The sequence below is a fragment of the Miniopterus natalensis genome, chromosome 1 (genome assembly GCF_054644295.1).
Source record: "Miniopterus natalensis isolate mMinNat1 chromosome 1, mMinNat1.hap1, whole genome shotgun sequence".
NCBI classification, from domain to species: Eukaryota; Metazoa; Chordata; class Mammalia; order Chiroptera; family Miniopteridae; genus Miniopterus; species Miniopterus natalensis.
Genome location: NC_142081.1, coordinates 2,379,562 through 2,401,941, shown reverse-complemented (window position 1 = coordinate 2,401,941; position 22,380 = coordinate 2,379,562). Strand labels below are relative to the sequence as shown.

At 62.3% G+C, this 22,380-nt stretch overlaps 1 protein-coding gene across 1 annotated transcript; it reads left to right on the top strand.

Annotated features, from left to right (window-relative positions):
* Positions 1-11,002: 11,002 nt before the first annotated feature.
* TNFAIP2 (TNF alpha induced protein 2) lies at positions 11,003-21,370 on the top strand. The gene is made up of 11 exons (XM_087818061.1): positions 11,003-11,357; positions 11,702-12,329; positions 14,269-14,383; positions 14,549-14,671; positions 14,850-14,950; positions 15,479-15,577; positions 16,135-16,246; positions 17,129-17,251; positions 17,474-17,629; positions 17,773-17,894; positions 19,634-21,370. The coding sequence occupies exons 1-11, from the start codon at positions 11,018-11,020 to the stop codon at positions 19,773-19,775; spliced, it is 2,061 nt and encodes a 686-aa protein (XP_087674187.1). The 5' UTR covers positions 11,003-11,017; the 3' UTR covers positions 19,776-21,370.
* Positions 21,371-22,380: the final 1,010 nt, after the last annotated feature.

Here is a 22,380-nt window from a genome sequence, read left to right as displayed (position 1 = left end):
TTGGCAGGGACCTGGGTGCTGAGATGAGGCTGTTTACAAGGAGACACCAAGACTGGCAACAGTAGGGGCCTCCCCCCACACCCCTCCACGAAAGGCCCCCACTGCTCCTCTGGGCCTGGCCCTGACCATGGCAGAGCTAGGGAGCAGGTAACTGCCAGTGAGCCAGGGTTCAAAGAGCCCAAGGAAGTTGAATCTCCCAAGCGCAGGGCGAGCGAGGGTCCTGAAGGGCTGCAGGGCTGGGCAGGCGGGGGACGTGTCTCCGGCTCCTCCTGGGCCCACCTCTTGACACTGCTGCAGGTCTGTCCTGCTCCCCACACCGAGGCCGGAGCACGGAGCCAGGGCTGAGTCCTGTTGGGGTCCCTGAGGGGCAGGGGCTGCCCCCTCCATGGGTGCGTGGGGGCTAGAGGCTGGTGGTGGGGGAAGTGAGGGAGTGTTCAGTCCTCCCTGAGTGGGGAACCTGGGGGGTGAGGGGGGGCAGGAATGAGGAAGAGGTGAGGCTGGAGTTCCCAGGCCCCAGGGTTGGGCAGAGGGCAGGGTGTGCCTGAGAGCTGCCACCAACAGTGGAGAAACCTGGGCCAGCACCGGTGGCCTGGGACCTTCAGCCACGGAGGGGAGCCATCAGTGGGGCACCTCTTTCATTAGGGAGGGGCAGGTGATGGACAGGTCAGTGGCCTGGGTGGGCTGGGGAATAGGAAACCTTGGTCTGGTCTGTTCTGGTCCAGGCCAGGTTCTCTCCAGGGAGCCCCTGCCACCCTACCCCATGTTTGAGTCGCAGGCCCCGGACAGAGGCCCCCTCCTGCAGCCCCTGGCCCTGACCATGACCATCCTGGCCCTGCCTCAGCCCCTTGGTTGGAGTCTGAGGGTCTTGGGGCTAGGTTTCCAAGTCAGGCTGCAGAGGTGAGTCAGGGTTCAGTCCTAGCTCTGCCACTTTCCAGCCATGAGACTGTAGGCAAGTTCCTTCACCTCTCTGTGCCTCAGTTTTTCCAGCTGTGAAATGGGGGCACTCTCTGTGACTCCCAGGCTGGGGAGGGTGAAGTAAGTGCCAGCCATAAAGCCAGGCCCCTGTCCCGCCCCATGACTCCATGTTCCCAGGGGCCTGGCCAGGCCAGGGTCTGCTAGAAAAACCTGGGAAGACCCTGGGTGCGAGGGTGGGGAACTCTAGCGGCAGCACAGCCCGAGGTGAGTGGGTCAGCACATGGGGGAGGCCCCGAGGAGGGGGCCGAGCAGCCTCCTTCATGATGCAGTGGGAAGGCCTTAGGCTGAGACCCAGACTGTCTCCCTGAGTGTTTCTAGGCCCAGAAACAGGAAATCAGGTTTCCTGGCAGGAACCTCCATGCCCAGGCCGGTTTGTGTGCCCTGGTGTATGTTCCTGTGAGCCCAGCAGTGTCTGGGGGCTGGAGTCAGCTTTTCGAGGACAAGCCGGGATGAGCAGCTCCTAATGAGGGTGCAGTCAAGGAGACTGGGGACCACAGGGCTGGCTGAGAGGTGGGGGACACCCTGGGAGGGTTCAAGCCCAGGGCTCTGGCCATTGGCCATTCTGCCCCGGGGGGTGAGAGCTGTGCCAGGACCCTGCCACCTCCCTGTCCACCAGGTCCTCTGAGACCTTGCAAAGAGCCCAGGGTACTTGGCCACCCTGTTGTTCATACCAAGCCTGGGGAGGGGAACTGGCTCTCAGAGCTGCTTCCGGACATGTTGACCAGGTTGTCTGGCTAGTAAGGAAGTGTGTTTGTGTGTGTTCCTGGAATGTGCCAGCCCCGGCCAGCGCCTGGAGAATGGAGGGATCTTGCCCAGTGTCTGTGGTCCTCTAGTGGAGCAGGACAGCCTGGGAGCCTCTTATCTGGCCCTCGAGCTGGGGGCTCCACCTGCTGATTCCTGGCCCTGCCCCTGCCTGGCCACCCTCCACCCCTGCAGGGCTCCCTTGCTTCCCTCTCCGCTCAGCTTGTCCTCCCGCAGTGCCCATACTCCCGGGCTCCTCCATGGACCGGGGGCGGTCTCTGCTCTCTGTCCCTGAGCCTGTGGGTTCTTGAGTCAGGGCTTGCTCCATAAAGTTTGGGGCTCCAGCCTGGGCTTGTCTGGGAGGGCAATGAGAAGGGGCAGAGGGCCGGCCTGCCAGGTCCAGGGACATGATGAACTACAGCCTGCCAGCCCAAGGGCAGCCATGGAGTGACAGGAGGGGACTTGAGTGCCCACCCTAACTCAGCCTGGAGCTTGCACCCTCTGCAGGCACCTCTCCCTGCTGGTCCCAGCCCTGCTTGAGTGGGTCGTGGTGGATGAGCCCACAGAGCCACACCACGGAGGAGTGAGGTCAGGCCTCAGCTCCACCCTCCTATAGCTGGTGACGGGTGCTTTTCTGTCTGGGGTTCCTTGAACACTTGTCTGCAGCACTCAGCAGGTGAGGGAGCTCGGGCGAATGACACGCCAGTACCCAGGCAGGGTATGCTGCGAGGGCCAGTCAGTGTCACTTCCCTGCCTGGACAGCCTCTCCTGGCCCTGGACCTCATGAGCTCCCTGTACATGGGGACAGCCCCCTCAGCAGGATCTGGTCCTTGGAGGGCCCTTAGCAACTGCCCAGGAGGGGAGAAGAAGCTGCTTGGTTCCCAGAGCCACCTGATGTCCCCAGTCTCACTTCCGTCCTTTGCTACCACAAAGTCCCTTTGGAAACCCCAGCAAGACCAGAGGGCCCCCCGCGGGGGTCAGTCCACAATCTATGCTCAGGCCTGGGAGAAAGAACAGGGACCTGGCTCCCCCTGCTCACTGTCCTTCCCTGGCCAGTCCGTGTGGAGTGCTCGGCAGTGAATCTGTCCTGGGCACTAGGGAAACATGAAGCATAGCTCCGGGTCTGGGGGATCCAGTCCCGCTAGTGGCAGTGCAGGCCCCCCTTCCTGGGCCTCGGGGGGGGGGGGGATGTGCTGTGAGTCAGAGCCCCATGGGTGGGTGCCACCAGGGTTACAGCCTGGCCTCCCCGGACCCTGCTCTACTTGGACAAGTCAGGCCACACCTGGGCCCACTCCTCCCCTGGGATCCTCGGGGCCGGGCCCCTCATCACAGAGGCCCCTCCTCCTTCCCGGGCTGTCTGTGATGTGCCCACACACCTATTAGCGGCTTGTGAAATGTGTTGTTTTCATTTATAACTTTGATAGTGTTTTGGATAGTGACTTGTTCACTGAGTTCAAAATTAAAAAGGACATAAGGTGAAAAGTCTCCTTATTTCCATCTCCTCTGGGTCCTTCCCTGGAGCAACCAGGGCTCCTTTCAGGACCACTGAGCCTGCAGAAAGTGATGACGGGGGACCACCTGGATGGTGGAGCCTCGGGCGGGCGTGGGGAGCCTGCTTTTGCTGTGGCGGTTGGGTTGGGGGTGAGGCGGTCCCTCTTGAACCCCGTGAGAACTAAGTCCCCAAATAACGAGGTCTCAGGACCTTAAGAGGGATCCCGCGGACAGTCCTGCGGTGTCGGGGGCACCGCCCTGTGCGGGGCTCTGCGAGCTGCTGTAAGCTTTCCTCCCCAGGCAGGGCTGGGAGCCAGCTCTGGATTCACATGCCTCTGGGCTGGGACCCCAGCGCTGCACCTTCTTAGCTGTGTGACTTTGGGCAAGTTACTCCACCTCTCTGTGCTCAGGGCCTGGCTTACAGCGCGTGCTCCCGAGGGGAGCAGGTGCTGCTGTTTACACACAGTCCACTGTAAGCCTTCGCTGGCCCCAAGAGCAGTGCCAGCTCCATTTCCAGCAGGGAAGACTGAGGCCCCGGTGTAGGTGATGGAGCTCCCAGGGGCCAGGTGGGCCCCGTGCCGAGCCCCCATCCTTTTGCCTTCCTTCTCCCAAGTCCGGACGCCCAGAGCCTGTGGGTGTCGGCTGAGGGGCGCCCGGCGCTTGAGCTCCAGGAGCGGGCAGGCCCTTTGGTGGCTTGGGCAGCCTCCCTGCCCCCGCCCCGGCCCGGGGATGCTCAGCACTGGGATTCCCAGGAGGGTTCCCCTGCTGTCACTGGGTGGGACCCAGTGGAGAGCAAGGCTCCAGGGACGCTTTCCTGGAAATCACGCCGACTAGAAGGCTCCGAGGGCAGCTCCAGGCCTAAAGGGACAGAGGTGGAACTTGCCCATCTTGCGTCACCACCAAAAGCTGTTGTGAAAGGCCAGGCCCTTTTAGGAGAGAGAGGTCAGGCGACTGGGGCCGGCATGGAGAGCCCCTGATACCCTGGGAGGGTGATTCCTCCAGGAAGCCCTCCTGCACTACACTCCTTGGAAGGCCACCAGTATTGTGGGTCCTGTTGCCCCATGAACCCTGCAGCAGCCATCTCCCCTTAGGCCTCAGTTTCCCCATCTGCCAGGCAAAAAAGGAAGTGGAGGAAGGGGAGGGGCTGTTCAGAAGTAAACATCTTCACGTGGGGGCAAGTGTCCTTGAGGGAGAGATTGCCTGGGAGGGTGCTTCTGCTCAGCTGTCCAGTCCATCCCGTGTTCCCCGGGGCAAATCAGCTGACTCCAGCCCAGGATTGCAAATGACCCCGAGCAAGTGACTTCTCTGAGGGAAAGCCCCGGACCCTAGAGGCCTCAACCTGTGAGCTTGCTTACCCTTCTGAGACTCAGTTTCCTCATCTGTGAACAAGACACAATGGCTCTACCCAGTGCAGTTAGTGAGTGGGGCATCCCCGGGAACAAGAGGCCCCAGGAAGGGTCCCTGCAGGTCAGGTGGTGGCCTGAGAAGTAAAGGGAGGAGCGGGACTGAGGAGCCGGGCAGCGGGAAATGCAAGTCATCTCACAGAGGGAAGTGGGCCCAGGCCGGGGGGAGGGCTGGGCGACATCCCCGAGCGCCCTGGTCCCTGGTCCTGGGGAGCCCACCCCACCGGCAGCACCGCCCTGTGACCAGGGCCACCGGCCAGGTCCCCTGGGTGCCGCCAGGCCCAGAGACTCCCCCTCAGCCTGTGCACCTGCTGCCCCACCTGAATGTGCCCCTTCTGCTTTCCATTCCCCTCTTCCCAGGCGCTTGTCCCCAGCAAGGCCCCGGGACAGTCCCAACAAGGCATAGAGGGAGGACCCGTGGTCAAGCACCACCCCATGAGGCTGGGGGCCCCCCAAGGATGAAGGTGAAGACTCAATTCATGAACAAGGTTATAAAATGTTAGGAAATATCCCCCCCCCCCCCAAAGATAAAAGCAGAGTGGAGGACAGTTAAACCTCCCATGTCAGCATCTAAGCCGTCTGGCCTGGCAGTCCCTCCTTGTGTCTGACTTAAACACATAAAACTGCATTTCCACACTGATCAACATCGGGGTGGAGCAATGCGTAGCGGGGCCCCCAGCTCCGCCACTGACTGACCCAGGACAGGACCTCTCTGTGCCTCAGTTTTCTCATCTGTGAAAAGGGGAGAGTGAAGGAGGGCCCATTTCATAAGACTGTCCGGTGAAGACAGGCAATGCACGCAGAGCGCTTAGAAGGGAGCCGGCACCTGCGGAGTTCCACCAACAGCCGCCGGTCACCCGAAGGACTGAGAGCGGCGTCGGGAAGAGGTCTGCAGCCCCTTACTTACAGCCACGGTATCCACAGCGGCCAAGAGGCTGCAGGCCAAGGGCCCCCGGTGGGCGGGAGGGAAACAATGGACTCTTCAGTCTTGTGAAGGAAGGGACGTCTGGCACCCGGTCTAACACGGTGAGCCTTGGGGACCTTATGCTAAGAGAAATCAGCCGGTTGCAAAAGGACAAATACTGTCCTGTGTGTGATTCCACTTCCATGAGGTGCTCAGAATAGTCGAATGTAGGAAAACAGAAAGAACGGTGGTCGCCAGGGGCTGGGTGGAAGGGGGAGAGGGGCGTTGGTGTCCAATGAGCTTCAGTTTTGCAAGGTGAAAAACGCTCTGGAGATGGCGGTGGTGACACCTGCACATCAGTGTGAATGTACCTAATGCCACCGAGCTGTGCCCGTAGATGGTCAAAACGGTCCGCTTTGTTATGCATATTTTACCACAGTTTTTTTTAAAAAGCCAGCTGTCGCTTCTGAGCAGAGGGAGGGGAGGCAGAGCCTCACGTGTGTGGCCTCTGCGTGCGGTGGGTCCAAGGCCCTGCGTTGCACGCGAGAAGCCGGCTGCGGCTCCTGGCCAGGTGCTGGCACACTTGGCCTCTGGGCATGCCCGCAGGCCCGTTGCCAGGCCGCTTCTGGCTGCTGCCCTCCTGCCCGGTGGAGCCGCCCGCTGCCCTGCGGGGGGTGGACAGCAGCTGGCCAGGAGCACTCCCACCAGCATACGATGCTCTTTCCTGCTGAGCGTGGAAGTCTTGGCTGCCTCTCCTGTTAAGGACACTTTCCTCCTATGTCAGAGGGGTAAGAAATCTCCTCCCTGTCATCCCCCCCCCAAGCTGTCATCTGCGGCCCTCTGCAGCCCACTTTGAGAGAATTTCCCTCGCGTTGAGGGCTTCACATGCATGCCCTGACCCCCTGGGAGGTGACCGATGCAACACACAAGGGCAGGGCAGCTTTTCCCACGCCCTGGCCCTGGCCGCCGCTCAGGTGAGGCCCTGGAGAGGGCTATGGGTGGCCTGGGCAGCTGGGGGGCAGGTCGACCGCCCAGTACTTGCCCTGCGAAGTGTCATCCCTGCCCCTGCTGATCAGGGTCCCGGGCTCTGCTGGACAGTGGGATCTGTGGGCCTGGGAGCCTCCGCCTCCCCTCATGACCCAGAAAGCTTCAGTTTCCCAATGTGTTTGCTCTTAGGAGTGGCAGCCTGACAGGAAAGAACCGTTTGCACAAGGAGGCTGCAGCCTGCAGCCGGCAGCCAGCCAGGACCCCCGTGGCTCATTCCCGTGGCCTCTGCTGGCCGGCTGAATTTGGGGTGCCTGGCCTTTAGTCTCCTCCTTCATCTGGGGAGCAGATGGAATGACCCACCCAGCCCCTGGGGACTGTGGCCCTGTTGGCTGATCCCCCAGCCCTCAGGGATTGAAGGGTGGAGTCCATCTCACTTCACCTCCTGAAGCCCCCTCACTCTCCCACAGTCTCCTCAGGGACAGGATCCATGTCCAAACCCAAACCTGGCACTGACCACCAGTCCCAAGGACTAAGAGGAAGTTCTCAGTTCCAGGGGGCCACCCCAGCTCCGAGACCACGCCCACCCGGCCAAAGGTCCCTCTCAGGCCCACGGGGCAGTGGAGGAGTCAGGGAGCCAACAAAAGAGGGGAGGAGCAGAGGCTGGGGCTAGAAGCGGAAGGGAAGCTGGTGCTCAGCCGGGGAAATTCCTGAATGACTAGGCCTTTCCAGGGGGCAGGAATTCCTGGGATGTGAAACAGCCCAGGGGGTGAGCTGCTGGGGTGCTCTAGACCAGCGCCCCTCCCCATCCCATAACAGACCCGGAGAAACAGGGCTTAGAGGGGGAAACTGAGGCGCAGACAGGGCTGTGTCCTGCTCAAGGCTGCACCGCGGGAGAACAAAGCTGGGCTGAAGGGTGATCACGTTGGGGTCCTGCCTTTGTGCCCCCAGGAGCTTGTCCTGGCCCAGCCCGGGTCCCAGAAAAGGGAAGTGTCCCAGGAGGAGTCCTCGGGGCCTGGGTGTGAATTCCAACTCCGCCATTGCCCTGCCTGTGTGATCACTGCCACTTCCCCATTTCAAGCCAGGCCTGATGAGAGCCTATGAAGGCACCCGGCCAGGGGCTCTGTCAATAGCTGACCACCCTACAGCCAGCCCCCTTTCCCTTAGGACACCTCCTCCAGGAAGGCCCCCTCCCCATGCCTCTATGAGGCCACAGTGATACCCAGAGTGGGAACGGCTCTCCCCACAGGTGGCGATCCTCTTATTAGGGTGGGACTGTCCTGGCACCCCTGGTGGTGGGGAAGGGGCTCCCGGAGCTGGGGTGGGTGCCGGCTCTGTGACGAAGAAACGTGATCCTGAGCTGCGGGGCTGGGGGCGCGGCGGAGTGGGAGGACTTCCAGTTAGCCAATCAGAAGCCGTCGGTGAACAATGGGTCAGCTCCCCGTGGATCCAGGTCAGTCTTGGGTGAGGGTCCCCGCGCCCCAGGCGATGCTCCAGCAGTCGGGGCACCGGCAGGGTGCACAGGCCAACCCGCCCCGCTGGGTGGGAGGTGGTCACACACGCGCGCACACACACACACATGCACACACGCGCGCACACACACGCACGCACACACGCGCACACACACGCACACACGCGCACACACACACATGCACACAATCGCACGCGTGCACACACACGCACGCACACACACACGCACCAGCACCGCCTTGGGTGGTTCGCTTGAGACCCGTGGCTCAGGGACTTGGGCAGCCCCGCCAGGCTCGCCTGGGCCTCGGCCCGCGGATTTTCCACGGTTGCTGCGGACGGGGCGGAGCGGGGCGGGGCGGGGCGGGGCCGGGGGTTGGGCCCGGGGGTGGAGCGGAGGCCGAGGCTTTTTCAGGCAGCGCCAGGCTCTGCGGGGACAGCGGAGGCCGGCGGACGCAGTAAGTGACCTCCCCTCTCCAGGCGTCCGTCCCCACCGCTCCGCGCGGCTGCGGGTCCTCCCGACCCCGGCGCCCCGCCCGACCCCCGAGGGAGCGGCCTGCGCCGCGGGGGGATCGAGGGGGCGGACGATCGTAGGGCCCCGGGCCACCCCGTAGCCGCACTTTTAGGAAACTGAGGCCCGGGCCCCGAGGGGCTGCGCGCGCGGGCACAGAGGATGGGGGCTCGGCCCGGGGAGGGGCGCGGGGGAGGGAGGCTGGCTTTGTGACCCAGGCGAAGGCGCTTCACCCGCTGCGCCTGGGCTCCCCTTCTGGGCGCTGGGCACGCGCTCCCCTGCGGGCCCAGAGGAGCGGGAGCCTTGGCCCGGGGAGGTTGCGGCGACCTCGCCAGACCCTGAGGGAAGGAAAGTGAAACGGAACTGGGAGGTCTGGCCCGAGTGCCTGTTGGCCAGTCTGTGCCGAGCAATGTGACTCAGGGCAGCCCCTTCTTATCTTGGCGCACCTAACAAAAGGCCGCCGGTTAACGGAATGGGCACCGCGGCTGCACTGGGCACCAGGATTAGCCTGACACACAGCGACACGGGACACACCCCCTTCCTGAGCCCCAGCTCTGGGCTGGTACTTGGCTGTGCGGGCTTGCAGCTCCGTCGGGGCCTGGCATGGGCCAGGGGGCTGCAGGGCCACAAGAAGGAGCCCCGGGCGAGGGGGCGGCCATGCCACGCGGGGACCTGCCAGAGCAAGGTCTGGAGGCCAGGTGGAGCCTAGCATGTGTGGGGACAGAGCAGGTGGGGGTCAGCGAGGGCAGAGGAGGCTGGTGGCAGCCCTACTGCTCAGGATGGCTTCTCCCTAGCTCCAGCAGGCGGGCAGAGGTGGGCCAGGCCCCCAGGGCGGAGCGGAGCAGCCCCCGCCCCCCGCTGGCCAGACCAGCTCCTACGGGTGGGTGCGTGGCCTGAAAATGGGATGGATTGGGAGGGGATGCTGGGGGGCAGTGGGTGGGGAGGCAGAAGTGCCCAGTGGCCTTACACCGAGGGACCTTGGTTTGGGGGCTCCCTAGAGCACCCCCTGCTTGATTCTGGAGTGGAACTGCCAGACCAGACTGCACAGAAAGCAACTGTAGGACCCTGCCCAGGGCACCTGGTAAAGCCGGTGGGAGTGGGAACAACCCAGGCTTCCTGGCCCCAAGCGGCCCTGGCCAAGCTGGGGAGTGTGGGATGAGCAGCCAGGGGATGGGACTAGGGGGGCGGGCTGATGGGGAGGCAGCGGGGCTCTGGAAATCCGACAGGCCTAATGGGAGCCCGCACGCCCACCCGCCGCGTTTGGGGCAAGCATGCCCCCCTCTATCACACACACTTCAGTTTCTTCTGGATGGTGGGTCACCCCATCTGCTTGGCGGGGCTGTTGCAGGGGTGACTCCGTCACCCTGTTGCGTGCATCATGACTTGGTATATTTACTCTTGGGGGTGGGGCAGGCACTATGGCTATGGGTCACCCCAGTTACCAGGGAGGCCTGGCCCTGACTGCTCCCCATTCCCAGCTCTGCCCTGTTCATTCAGCTTGGGGCCAGCCATGCTCCCCTCCACTGATCCTGGCCCTGCACTGACAGTGGTCAGTCAAGGCGCTCGGAGGGTGCTGCCGGGCACGAGGGGGTCCTGCCTTTCTGAATGCAGCTTGCAGGGTGATGGGGGACCCAGAGGCAGGCGATGAGCTCTGAGTTCACGCCGTTGGAGACAGGGGCACTTCAAGCCTCCTTGTGTCAGCTTTGTGAGATGAGGAAAACACCCTCCTGGATGGGCACCCAGGAGGAGCACAGAAAGTGGAAGCTGTTGTGATGATATCACCCCATTTGGGAGCAGGCAGGGAGAAGCAGGAAGCCTGGGTCCCAGTCCGAGTTACTGTGTGACCTCGGGCAGCCCTGGGTCTCATTGTCCCCACCACGTGGGAAAGGCTCTCCAAAGTCCTTTCCCACCCACTGGAGTCGGAGGGGGTGCTATGGCTTCTGTGGACAGAGCCCCAAGGCCAGAGTAGGGGGCTCAGGCTCTGCTTGCCTCGTGGTCCCAGCAGCCAGACAAGACCAGGGAAGAGCTGGGCGAGATGCAGGGTGGGACTGGGCTGCTCTCTGCCTCCGCCAGCCTTCGTTCTCCGTGCCTTTCTGGACCTCTGTTCCTGCTCCGCGCAATGGGACGCAGCCCACGCTCTGTCCCTTGCCCAGGGCCTCACGGGATCCAGGGGGCCCTGCAGCCCCCTGCCCAGAGGGTGGGTTGTCAAAGAAACATTTGCCAAAACGCAGCCGAGGCCCCTCCATCTGGGAGGTGTGGCTTCCTCAGCTGCTTCCCTGCTCTGGTGATGCTGGGAGGGGCCGGAGGGGAACAGGAACTTCGGGTGCTGAGCAACCAGTGTCCAGGGAGAGAGGGGGGGAGGGAGCTGAGTCCTTGGTGCCCCTGTGGGTCAGCAGAAGGCCAGAGCCCTGGTGATCCTGAGGGTGACAAGTGGTCAAGCACACTCAGAGCTGCCACCAGGCCCGCCTGCTGTGTGCTGTGAGCTGTGACCCGACCAGGCACCCGCCTCCCCTTGCCCACCCGCAGGCCTCAGCCAGGGCGATGCTGAAGATAATGACCTTCGAGAGCCTTGGGGGCCAGCAGCCGAGGCCGCTGGGGGCCCTTGACTTCCCCGAGGGAAGCCCCCTGAAGTTTCGCTCCACCTCAGAGGCGGAGTCCGAGGCCTCCGCGTCCGAGGCCTCCTCGGAGGACCTGGTGCCAGCCCTGGAGGCCGAGGCGGCGCCGGAGAGGGCAGGGGAAGAGCCTTCGGGGAAGAAGAAGCCCAAAGGCCTGGCCGGCATGCTCAGCATCTTCACCAAAGGCAGGAAGAAAAAGAAGGGCCAGCCCAGCCCCGCGGAGCAGGAGGGCCGGCCGCAGGCCCCGCCAGGGCGGCCGCCCACAGGTAGGGGCGCCGCGCGGGGCTGGGGTCCGGGTCAGAGCCTGCCGGGGCTCGCCGAGGGGCCTGCGCGCGCCCCGGGACGCAGAGAGCGCGGGCAGGATGATGGGCTTGGGGGTGTGCGCCCTCCCGGTGTCCACCTGCGCGCCCACCTACTGGGGAGGCAGGGAGGGGGCGGACCAGGTGTCAGTCCCGTCGGGGGACGCCGGCCGGCCCGGCCGGGTGCCTCCCTTCGCCTGTTGGGCTCCCAGCCGCCCCTCCAGCGGACGCCCCGGGGGTGCGTGCGGGGTGGGGGGCGCCCGCGTCCCCTCGGCCGCGGCTGGCGCGCTCACGCGGTGTCCGCCCCGCAGTGGAGGAGCTGATGGCGGACCTGGAGCGCGGGCGGCTGGAGGCGGCGGCGCCGCTGCTGCAGCTGGAGCGCGAGCTGCGGGCGGCGGCGGCGGCGGGCGGCGCGAGCGCGGAGGAGCTGCTGCGGCGCCAGAGCAAGGTGGAGGCGCTGTACGTCCTGCTGCGCGACCAGGTGCTGCGGGCGCTGCGCCGGCCGCTGGACGCGGCGCCCGAGCGGCTGCGCCAGGCGCTGGCCGTGCTGGCCGAGCAGGAGCGCGAGGACCGGCGCGCGGCCGCGGAGCCCGCGCCCTCGGCGCTCGCGGCCACCCGCCCGCGGCGCTGGCTGCAGCTCTGGCGGCGCGCGGTGGCGCAGGAGGCGGCCGAGCGCCTGGGCCGGCCGGCCGCGGGCGCCGAGGGCCTGTCGGAGGCGGAGCGCGCCTTCCTGCACATGGGCCGCACCATGAAGGAGGACCTGGAGGCCGTGGCCGAGCGCCTGAAGCCGCTGTTCCCCGCCGAGTTCGCCGTCGTGGCGGCCTACGCCGAGGGCTACCACGCGCACTTCGCGGCCCAGCTGGAGGCCCTGGCGCAGTTCGAGCTGTGCGAGCGCGACACCTACATGCTGCTGCTGTGGGTGCAGAACCTGTACCCCAAGTGAGTGCTGGGGGGGGCTGGTCCGCGGGCGGAGGCGTCTCTCCACGCGCGGGGGCCCTGAGCCAGGGGGGCGCAGGCGGAGTCCTGCCCTGCGCGCCCGCTTGGCGCTCGGAAGCCTTCCTTCCCGGGGCCTCAGCCACACTCCGCAGCTGGGGAAACAGGTGCAGAGGAAGGCCGGGACTTCACTCATTCATGGACTGGGGTGGGGCAGGCAGCGACAATCCAGAGCTGGCGGAGGGGGGCTGTGGGAGCCCAGAGCAGGGGCCTAACCTGGCCTGGTCAGCGCAGGAGGCGCCAGATGGGGTTCTGCCTGGAGCAGGGGCCAGTCCCTGCGCTGGGCAAGCTCCCAGGCTAATAGAGGGAAGGGGGGAAGAAGGCTGGGCCAGGACAGGGCTCCCCGGAGAGGGAGTCACCCTCCAGGGCCTGACGCTGAGCCCAGAGGCATTCTCAATGTTTGGATTTATCCACAGGCTACTGGGGGCCCTCCCAGGAAGCACAGAGAGCAGGGGCGGGGTTGGGCCATGAGGCCCACTGGAAAGACACCTGTTGTGCGGGGTCCCTACGGAACCCACAGCTGATTTGGGTTCTGGCCAAGAGGCCTGGAGCTCCTGCGGTGGGAGGTGGCTGTGCCAGCGGAAGGGTCCCTGGTAGCCGTGGGTACAGCCTCAGGCGTCCCCTGATTTTCCCAGATTCCACGAGTCTCTGAGCACAAGCTGGCTGGGGACAGACTGAGTGTGGAAATGCCCAACACGGGAGGCCAGGGGGTCCTCAAGGGCTGGCCCAGCCCTAAGTGTAAAACCTGCAGGAAGCCTGGAGGAGTAGACAGTCAAAGCAGCATCTGAGGGTCTCGGGGACACATCTGGTGGCCAGTGGGCTCGGTTGGTGCCTCCAGCAGGTCCGGCGGGTGAAGCGTCAGCAGGGCACAGGGCACAGGGAAGTGGCACAGGGCAGGGGCTGTGGGAGAGCCAGGCCAGCCCTGAAACAGTTCCTTCTTGCTTGTCCTGACTCACCAGGAAACAGCTGGTCTCCCGAACCTCTGCAGGTAGGGGAAACGGTGGTTAGCCCGGGGCCCAACACAGCAGGAAACGGAGGCCAGCGGGCGTGGAGCCCTGAGGAGGGGAGCTCAGGGAGGCCTTGTTGAGGCCTGTGTGGCCAGAAGTACAGGGAGCAAAGGGATGTAGTGTCCAGGTTTTGAAGGGGGCAGAAAGGGTCCCTCCTGGGCCTCCTGGCAGACAAAGGCCCCTGAGGGAGTGCCAGGGCTGGGCCGTCCTGGGGTCCTGAACCCTGCAGAGGCTCCAGAAGGGCAAGTGGAGCCGCCTCTGTGGAGCCTGTGGGCAGCTCTTCCTGTTTGGACTCGCCCAGCCTCTGCAGGCAGCAGGACTGGCCTGGGGGAAGGGGGGACCACAGGGCTGGGGCGCAGTGAGGAGACAGGGTGGGAGGGAGGCGGAGAGCGGGTGGCTGGTCTCAGGGCTGCTGCCAGAGGGAGTTGGCTTTCCTGTGTGTGAGAGGGGAGATCAGATTTGCAGGAGATGGTGAGCAGGTTCTGCCCGCTGGGTGGATGGTTGTTGGGAACAAGGGCCGAAGCTGGGAGGCCTGGGAGGAGGCTCCCGCAATGAGCCAAGCGAGAGATGGGGGTGGCTGGGCATTGGGCCTGGGTGGCTGCAGGCTGATCAGTGGGGGAGATGGTTTGAAGCCCGAGTAGATGAGGGAAAGAGAGAGTAAAAGGAGGCACGATGATTCCAAGGTTTTTGACCCGAACCAAACTGAACAGATGGAGGACCCGTCATCTGAGATGGGATGACAGGGATGTGGGGACAGTGGGGGCCAGACAGTGGAGTTCAGGGCCCACAGAGACTCAGGCTGAGGAGGTGGGCTCTCGCCTCAGGGATGGTGCTGGGTGGGCGCAGTTTTCCTCACTCCAGCCCCCCTCTGCCCACAGTGACATCATCAACAGCCCCAAGCTGGCAGGTGAGCTGCAGGGGATCAAGCTGGGGAGCCTCCTGCCCCCCAAGCAGATCCGAATGCTAGAGGCCTCGTTCCTGTCCAATGAGGTGGTAAGTCCAGTGACAGTTCCAGGGCCAGGGCGAGGGAGGGGCAGGAAGGAAACGGAGGGGAGGCTCAGGGACAAACAGGACATGGACAGGGCGCTTGACAGGGACTTCCATGTGGGCAGAGCTGATGGGTTCCTTGCTACCTTGACCTGACTCTCTCCCCGCCAGACCAGTGTGAAGGAGCTGATGGCCCGAGCCCTGGAACTGGAGTCAAATCACTGGGCCCAGGATGTGGCCCCCCAGAGGCTAAACGGCCGCTGCCACAGCGAGCTCGCCATCGATATCATGCAGGTAGCACAGCCCACCCCTCGCACACTCGGACAGCCCCGTGTGAGCAAGCCGTGCACGGTGCAGATCCCACCCTGTGCATCCCTGTGTGCGCACACGCGCCACCTCTGAGCATGCCCCCTCATTCCAGCATGCCTCCCACCCCTACCCAACCCTCGTTCAGCTCATTCCCTCCCTGCAGATCATCTCCCAGGGCCAGGCCAAGGCCGAGAGCATCACGCTTGACCTGGGCATGCAGATAAAGCAGGTGCTGCTGGCGGTGCTGGCTGCATTTCTGAGGAGGTGGGTGTGTTTATGGGCAGGCCCAGACGGGGCCCTACAGCCTCCTCCCTGTGCCCCAACTGGGGATCCAAGCTAGATCAGTGTCCCCTCCCGGCCCCTAGAGTGCCTGTCATTATGAGCAGGAGTCCTCTCCCCCTGCATCCCCCAACCGGGCACTGAGTGCCTCCGCTCTGCTGGGCAGAGCTCCCAGCAGAGCCCTCTCCAGCTGCAAGGAGGATGCCTCACAAGGGCATCCCCTTCAGGTGACACCCCCCAGTGACACCCCCCAGTCTCTACCCCACAAGTCTCTTGGCTGCCTCCCTCCCCACCTCTGAGGACTCCTCCATTTACCTACCCCCCCCCCCATCTCCCAGATGCACAGGGGTACACCAGAGCCAGGAAGTCAGTCACGGGATGCTCAGGGGTTAGCTGCCGTCCTGAGCTGTGGGGGACCAATAGCCCTCGGGAAAAGTGCTGGGTAAACCCAGGCGGCTGCCATTGTCCCAGTGTTTGTGCTGGTCTTGCAAGTGCCCCTTCCTATTTCACCAGCTACCAGGGAGCCTTTGATGAATTTCTGGAGAGGTGCACACAGCTGGGAAATTACAGGGCCAATGTCATGGCCAACATCAACAACTGTCTGTCCTTCCGGTGAGGTGGGAGCTGGGAGGGGGGGTGGGAGCAGAGCATGGGCCCTGCCTGTTGGAGAGAAGGGGTAGCTGGTAGGAGGAGGCGAGGGAGGGAGGGAGGTGAGGAGCAGCTTAAGCACAGATGTGGAATTAAAATGAGGAAGGCCTGTGGGGAAATGAGCAGGGCTGGCCACAGCAGGAAGCATTTAAGTGCTGGTGGGTCAAGCACTCAGGCAGAGAATTAACTGGTTGTCTTATCCTTAAACAACCCTATTAGGTAGGTGCACTGATTATGTCCATTAAGCAGATGAGCACACTGAGGCGTGCAGAGGCTGAGCCATGTGCCCTAAGTTATAAGAGGATGGGAATGGGTGTGTGCTGGGGGTGAGCAGGCTGGGGCCTACCTGGGGAGTATGGATGGGGCAACTTGGGCTTGCTTCCACAGGGAGTGGGGAGCCACTGAGGGTTCGAGAGAGAGGAGGTGGTTTAGGAAGATTCGCCCTGGGCTAATGGCTCTCTGGGTGTGGGCTGTAAGCTAGGCAGGGCTGATATGACCTCCCTGCCTCCATGTCCTTCCAGGACATCCGTGGAACAGAAGTGGCAGACATCACAGGATATCCTGGGCCCCCTGAGAGAGCTCAAGAGCCACGGCTTTGACACCCTGCTCCACGGCCTGTTCTCGAAACTGAAGGTAGCTGAAGCCTCCTTCCCTGGGCCGTGCTGAGCCTAGTGCTGCAGGGACACGAGGAGGGGTGGGGAAGAATGGCAGGAGCCAAGACTGGCATGTGGAAGGCACTGTGTGGGGCTGGATGTGGAGAGGCTGGTGCTGCCCAGGTGAGGGTGTCATGGAGTCTGTGACCTCACCCCCGCCACTTCAGCCTGGGGCTTGGCCTCAGAGGGGCCTCCTGGGGCTGAGAGGGCACCGAAAAGCTTCAGTGTGTCCCCCCCACCCATTTAGACTCGGCCCAGTCCCCAAGCTTGCACACAGTTTGCCTCCCTTCCCCCCCAGTCCTCCTTCCCCCACCTGTCCCCATGCCTGACTCCCAGCTGTGATACTCAGAGCCTTTGGCAGCCACCACCACGTCTGCTGGGACCAAGAAATCCACAGAAAGCCCTTAGTTACTTTAGCAGAGGGTGAGGGTCCCTGGAGAAAAACAGGAGGGGTTCCATGCCTGCCCTCCCTGGGGGCCCACCTCGTACCCAGTGACCAGAGTGGGAGGCTGTGGGTGGCCTGCTGGTGGTGAAGGCCAGACCATGACCCTGGATGACTTGGCACCAGTCAAGCACAAGGCCTTGTTTATGCAGGACTTTATTTAAGAGGGGGCAGTGGACAATGCCTCAGGGCAGGCAGGCTGCTTCTTAGGAGCCATAGCTGGGTGTCCTTGGAGAAGGGTACACAGACCCCGCCTCCACTTCCTGTCTGTGACCTGCCCTGGTCCTCTGGCAGCCCTTGAGTCCCCTGGCCCCTGGGCCACCCCGCATGTCAGCGTGCGTGTCTGTGTGTGCATGTCTGCGGCTGGCAGCCCTTCCCCTGCAGGGCGGGCCCAGACATCCTGCCTTTCTCCCGTCTCAGCCGCTGTTCAAGAGGCTCACGCAGACCCGCTGGGCCGCCTCTGTGCAGACCCTGGAGGAAATTGTCTCCATCATGGAAAAAAGTCTGCCCGAGTTCTCGGAACTGCACGACTGTTTCCAGGAGGTGAGGAGCCGCTGGGCTGGGGGCTGGGCCTGGCTGGGGGTGCAGCCTGGGCACGCATGCTGACGGGTCTGTGCACACCCAGTGAACACACGCACACACACGTATACACTCCTCTGCCCTGGCATCTGCCCCTTCGTTAACTCCTGGCTTTGAGGCTTCGCGGGAGGCGGGAGCTCCCCAGCAGGGGCTGGCTCACACACCACCGCCCCCCGGCCCACGCAGGAGCTCATGGAGCTTGTCCACGTGTACCTGGTGAAGGAATACATCGTGCAGCTCAGTAAGCGGCAAGTGGTCCTCAAGACTGCAGAGCAGCAGCAGCAACTAGCCAGGCAGGTTCTGGCCAATGCCAACCTCATCGAACATTTCTGCGCGCAGAACGTAAGCCCCGGCCACCTGGGATGGCTGCCCTCGCTCCTCTGGGCCTCTCCAGACTTGATCAGTTCTGATCTGAACCTCTCTGGGCCCCTGGGTGCCCTTCTGGAGAAGGGGCAGCCTCCCTCCAACCAGGCCTGTGCTTGCAGGGCTCCCGGGCCACCTGGCTGCACCAAGCCCTCCCTACACTCGCCGAGATCATCCGCCTGCAAGACCCCAGCGCCATCAAGATTGAGGTGGCCACTTACGCCACCTGCTACCCCGACTTCAGGTGAGAACAGGGCACCACAGGACCTGGGCAGTCGGTATGGCCCTGCCGGCCCCCACCGCGGTCGGCCTGGCGTGGCTGCACTCAGCCCCTTTGGGTGCGTGGAGCTCAGGCGCTGGCCACGCAGTGCAGCCCTGGCGCTGACCTTTGTTGGCAGCTGCTGCCGGTACCAGCTGCCACGCGAGGCTCTTCGGTGGCTCATGCATTTTGATCCTCACTGTGGCCCTACGAGGCCGATGCTTTTCATCCCTGATTTACACATGAGGCCTGGAGAGCTAAAGGCCTGTGTCCAGGGTGACACAGAGCTAAGATGACAAATACAGGCAGTCTGGCTCCATCGTCGCCACTCTTAGCCTATATGATGTTGCCTCTCGTAAGGGAAACTGAGACCAGAGAGACCAGGGGCTTGCTAGAGGCCGTGGCAAGTCCGTGATGAGCTGAGGTCCACCACGCAGCCTAGGGATCCTCGGGGCTTGGACCTATGCCCTGGGCCCTGGGTCCCTGTTCCAGGCTGGAGGCTGCCTGAGGATCTTGTGAGCCAAGGAAGTGGTTTTTCTGGGCTGAGTCCTCTGACATGGAAGAGAAAGTCTGAATGGGCCTTGAGTTGGATTGATAGCTGAGCCTAGTCTAGCCCCTGGCTGATCCACTGCACTCACCCACCTAGCCACCCATTCACCTACACACTCAGCCATTTATTCAGCCACCCATACAAGCAGCCATCTCCCCATCTAACCACCCATCTAGCATTCCAGCTATCTACTCATCTACCCACCCACATGTCTATCCATCTAGCCACTCATTCATCTACCCATCCATCCATCCACCCACCTACCCATTCATGCACCCATCCATCATCCAGCTCCACCCATCCATCTATTCATCCATCCATCCATCCATCCATCCATCCATCCATCCATCATCCACCCAACTATGCATCCATCTATTCACCTCCCCATCCGTCTACCCACTCATCCACCCACCCACTCATCTATCCATCCACCCACTCACTCCTTCCATCTGTCCATTCATTCATCCATCCATCCATTTACCCACTCATTCCTTATCCATCCACCCCACCCATCCATCCATCCACTCACCCACCCTCCCATCCATCCATCCACCCCCCCATCCATCCATCCATCCATCCATCCATCCATCCATCCATCCAACCATCCATCCATCACCCACTCACACCCATCAACTCACTCATCCATCCACCCACCCACCCATCCCACCAACAATTAGTTACTGAGTGGTCTGTCAGGTGCCAGGCTCTGTTCTAGGCACCGGGATGCAATGAAGTACAAGACAGAGCAGGTGTCAGTTCTCCCTCCTGTAGTAATAATGAGGTGATGGGGCAAAGAAATACAATCGCAACTTGTGAAGATTATTTAACCAACAGGAGGTTCTGACTTGTAGAGATGGAAAAGCCTTCTGGGGGAGGTGACATTTTAGCTGAGACCTAAAGGGTGGGAGGAGCTGGTCATCTCAAGGGCGTGTGGAAGGGCATTCCAGGAGGAACAGCCAGTTAGAGGCCTGAGGTGGGCAGGACCTCGGAGCGCTGTAGGGCCGGACAGGTGGCCAGAGCTGCTGGAGCTCAGTAGGAGGAGAGAGAGTACCCTCGTAGGAGGGAGTTGGCAACAGGGTGCTGTGGCTCAGGCCAGGAGGCTGGGGAGCTGGGAAGGGGTGTGAGCAGGGGTGTTGGTGACCAGGCTCAACTGATGGGACATTCTCCTTGCCAGCAAAGGCCACCTGAGCTCCATCTTGGCCATCAAGGGGAACCTGTCAAGCAGTGAAGTCAAGAGCATCCGGAGCATCCTGGACATCAGCACGAGAACACAGGAGCCCTTCAAGTCCCTATTTTCACTTATAAAGGTTGGGTAGCTTTTCCTATGGCCTGGCCTGCTGGGGGGACCCAGCAAGCATCGGACACACCCGCTTTGGGCCAGTCACCCCACTTGGGGGCCGTTCAGACCAGCACTGGCTTTGCGGGCCCTCACGGGTGCCCCATCTTCTGCAGCTGCTTTTGCCCAGCCCTGGCCATGGTGCAGGCCCACGGGCAGCTGGAATTGGACAGGCCCCAGTTTGTTACCAGTCCAGTGGGGTGGGAGCACCACTGTGAGGAGCCAAAGAGGCCACACCTGAGAAACGACAGTTGCTAGTGCCTGCGCTAAGGAGGTAGAGTGGTGAGGGGTCAGCAGTCCTGGGACACCTTGCGTCCGTGGGCCCTTTCGCACTCTGTCTCAGAACCGCCCTTCTCGTGGCCAGGCCTGAGTGTCTGGGGCCAGGGGCCGGGCCTTACCTACCCTGCCTCCTTCACCCGGGGCTGCGCTGTGCTCGGCTCAGGAAGTCTGCGGAATGAAGGCAGCTGGGAGAGAAAAGGGAAGGATTAGCTTGTATCTAGGGCCTGGAAAAAGAGGCAGGGGAGTCACACCGCAAGCTGGGGCCAGAGCCAGCGTCATAGCCACGTCCAGATTGCCCCACTACCCCTGCCGCTCAGACCCTGGGCACTCTCTGATTGCCCACAGGCATCCCCTGAGGATGGGCCCAGGCCCAGGGGCTGCCTTCATGGTTCTTCCACCTGGGAGTCCGGCTGAGGTCTGGGCCGGGTAAGCTTGACCTCTGACCTCTTTGTCCCGATATGAGTGTCTTACTGCTGCTGTAACAAATTTCCACAAGCTTAGTAGCTTAAAACAAGACATTCTTCAGTTCTAGAGGTCAGAGTTCTCATGCAGGTCTAGCGGGCTGAAGTCAAGGTGTGGGCAGGCCGGGTTCCTCCTGGAGGCCCCGGGGAGAATTTCCTGCCTTTTCCAGCTTCTAGAAGCCACCTTCCCATAAACCTTGGCTCATGGCCCCATCCATTTCAAAGCCTTTTCACATGATAGCACTTCTCTCCTGCCTCCCTCGTCCACTTGTAAGGACCCCCTGCCTACCTTTGGCCCACCCACATGGATAACCCAGGACCCTCTCCCTATTTGTAAGGCCAGCTGATTAGCAACCTTAATTTCACCCGCAACCTTAATGCACCTTCGCATGGAACCTCATACAGTCACAGGCTCCAGAGATTAGGACGTGCGCATCTTTGGGGGATCATAATTTTGCCCACCACAGTTTCTCCATTCGTCCCCTGGCCTGGAGGGCACCTTGTCCTACCCCAGGAAGGCAGGAGTTCAGTCACCCTCCTGGCCTCTGTCCACCCTATAGACCCTCTCAGCGCAAGAGGGTGCGGTTCTGATTCAGGTGTGACTCAGCCGCTGAGGGTGCCACCAGGGTCAGGCCAGCTCTCTGGGTCTGTCCCCCTCTTTCCAGGTACTTGGCCAGGAACTGGCCCGTGTAAATGGTGCACAAAAGCCTTTGTACATTTGTAGGAGTTTGCGTCCCGATGTAATTAATTTTATTTTTGATAGTATTGCTTTTGTATGTGTACACTCAGGACAGGATCTGGGTTTTGAGAGCTTGATATAAAGATGACTTCGGAAGTGGCTGTGGAGTGGTTTATTTGGGGGGGCAGGGCTAGGTATCTTGGGGTCTGGGCAGACCTGTCCTCCTGGCTCTGTGTCAAGTCCCCAATGAGTCCCACCCCACAGCACCGCCTGCCCCTCCTCACCGGTGAGCATGAGTTTTGGGAGGGCCTGCTGTGGGCACTGCCACTCACTCCACCCTCTGTGCCTCAGTTTCCTCACCTGTAAGGATCTCCCCACAGTCTTTTAATGAGGATGATGCGGAACAGAGATATCAGGACTCTAGGCAATCATTTCAACTCCACACATAGGGCTCAGTGGGAACTATGTTTATATTTCTGGAGTCGACCTTGAAAGCTACGTCTGTGAACAGAGGAGCCCACAGCCTGTGAACGGAAGGCCCAGCTCACCAGGGAGGGTGCTGCTAAACTAAAAGGGTCTGTTTGCCTGCACACATCGGAGCCCAGAAAGACACAAAGAGTTTGCAGCCAAGAAAGTAAGGACTGGTTAGGGAGATGGATGGTGCCCGGAGCCACAGGGAGCTCGTGCGCAGAGACCTGGCCCGCGATGGCTGGAGTACGGCGCAGCCGACCAGTGCACCTGGTCCCGACACCAGCCGTGGCGTGTCTTGAGCTGGTTTTGCAAGAATGCACTCAGTGGGGTTGCCCTGGGGCTGAAACACAGCTAGATGTTTTCTCCGGTTCAACCAATACTCTGGCTCTGTGGTCACCAGCCCCGAGGCTTGGTTTTTAAGACTACTGGAGGCTGACCGGGACCATTGTCTTGAGACTTAATGATTAAGAAAGGGGGAGGCGGGTGGGTGAGTCAGGATGCTAGGTGAGGCCAGTGTGAGTAAAAAAATAAAATAAAAAATAAAGGGCAGATCATCGCCAGCCGGTTTAGCTCAGTGATCAGAGCGTCAGCCTGCAGACTGAAGGGTCCCAGGTTTGATTCCGGCCAAGAGCGTGTCCCTCGGCTGCAGGCTCGATCCCTGGCCAAGGTCAGAGCGCGTGCTGGAGGCAACCAAT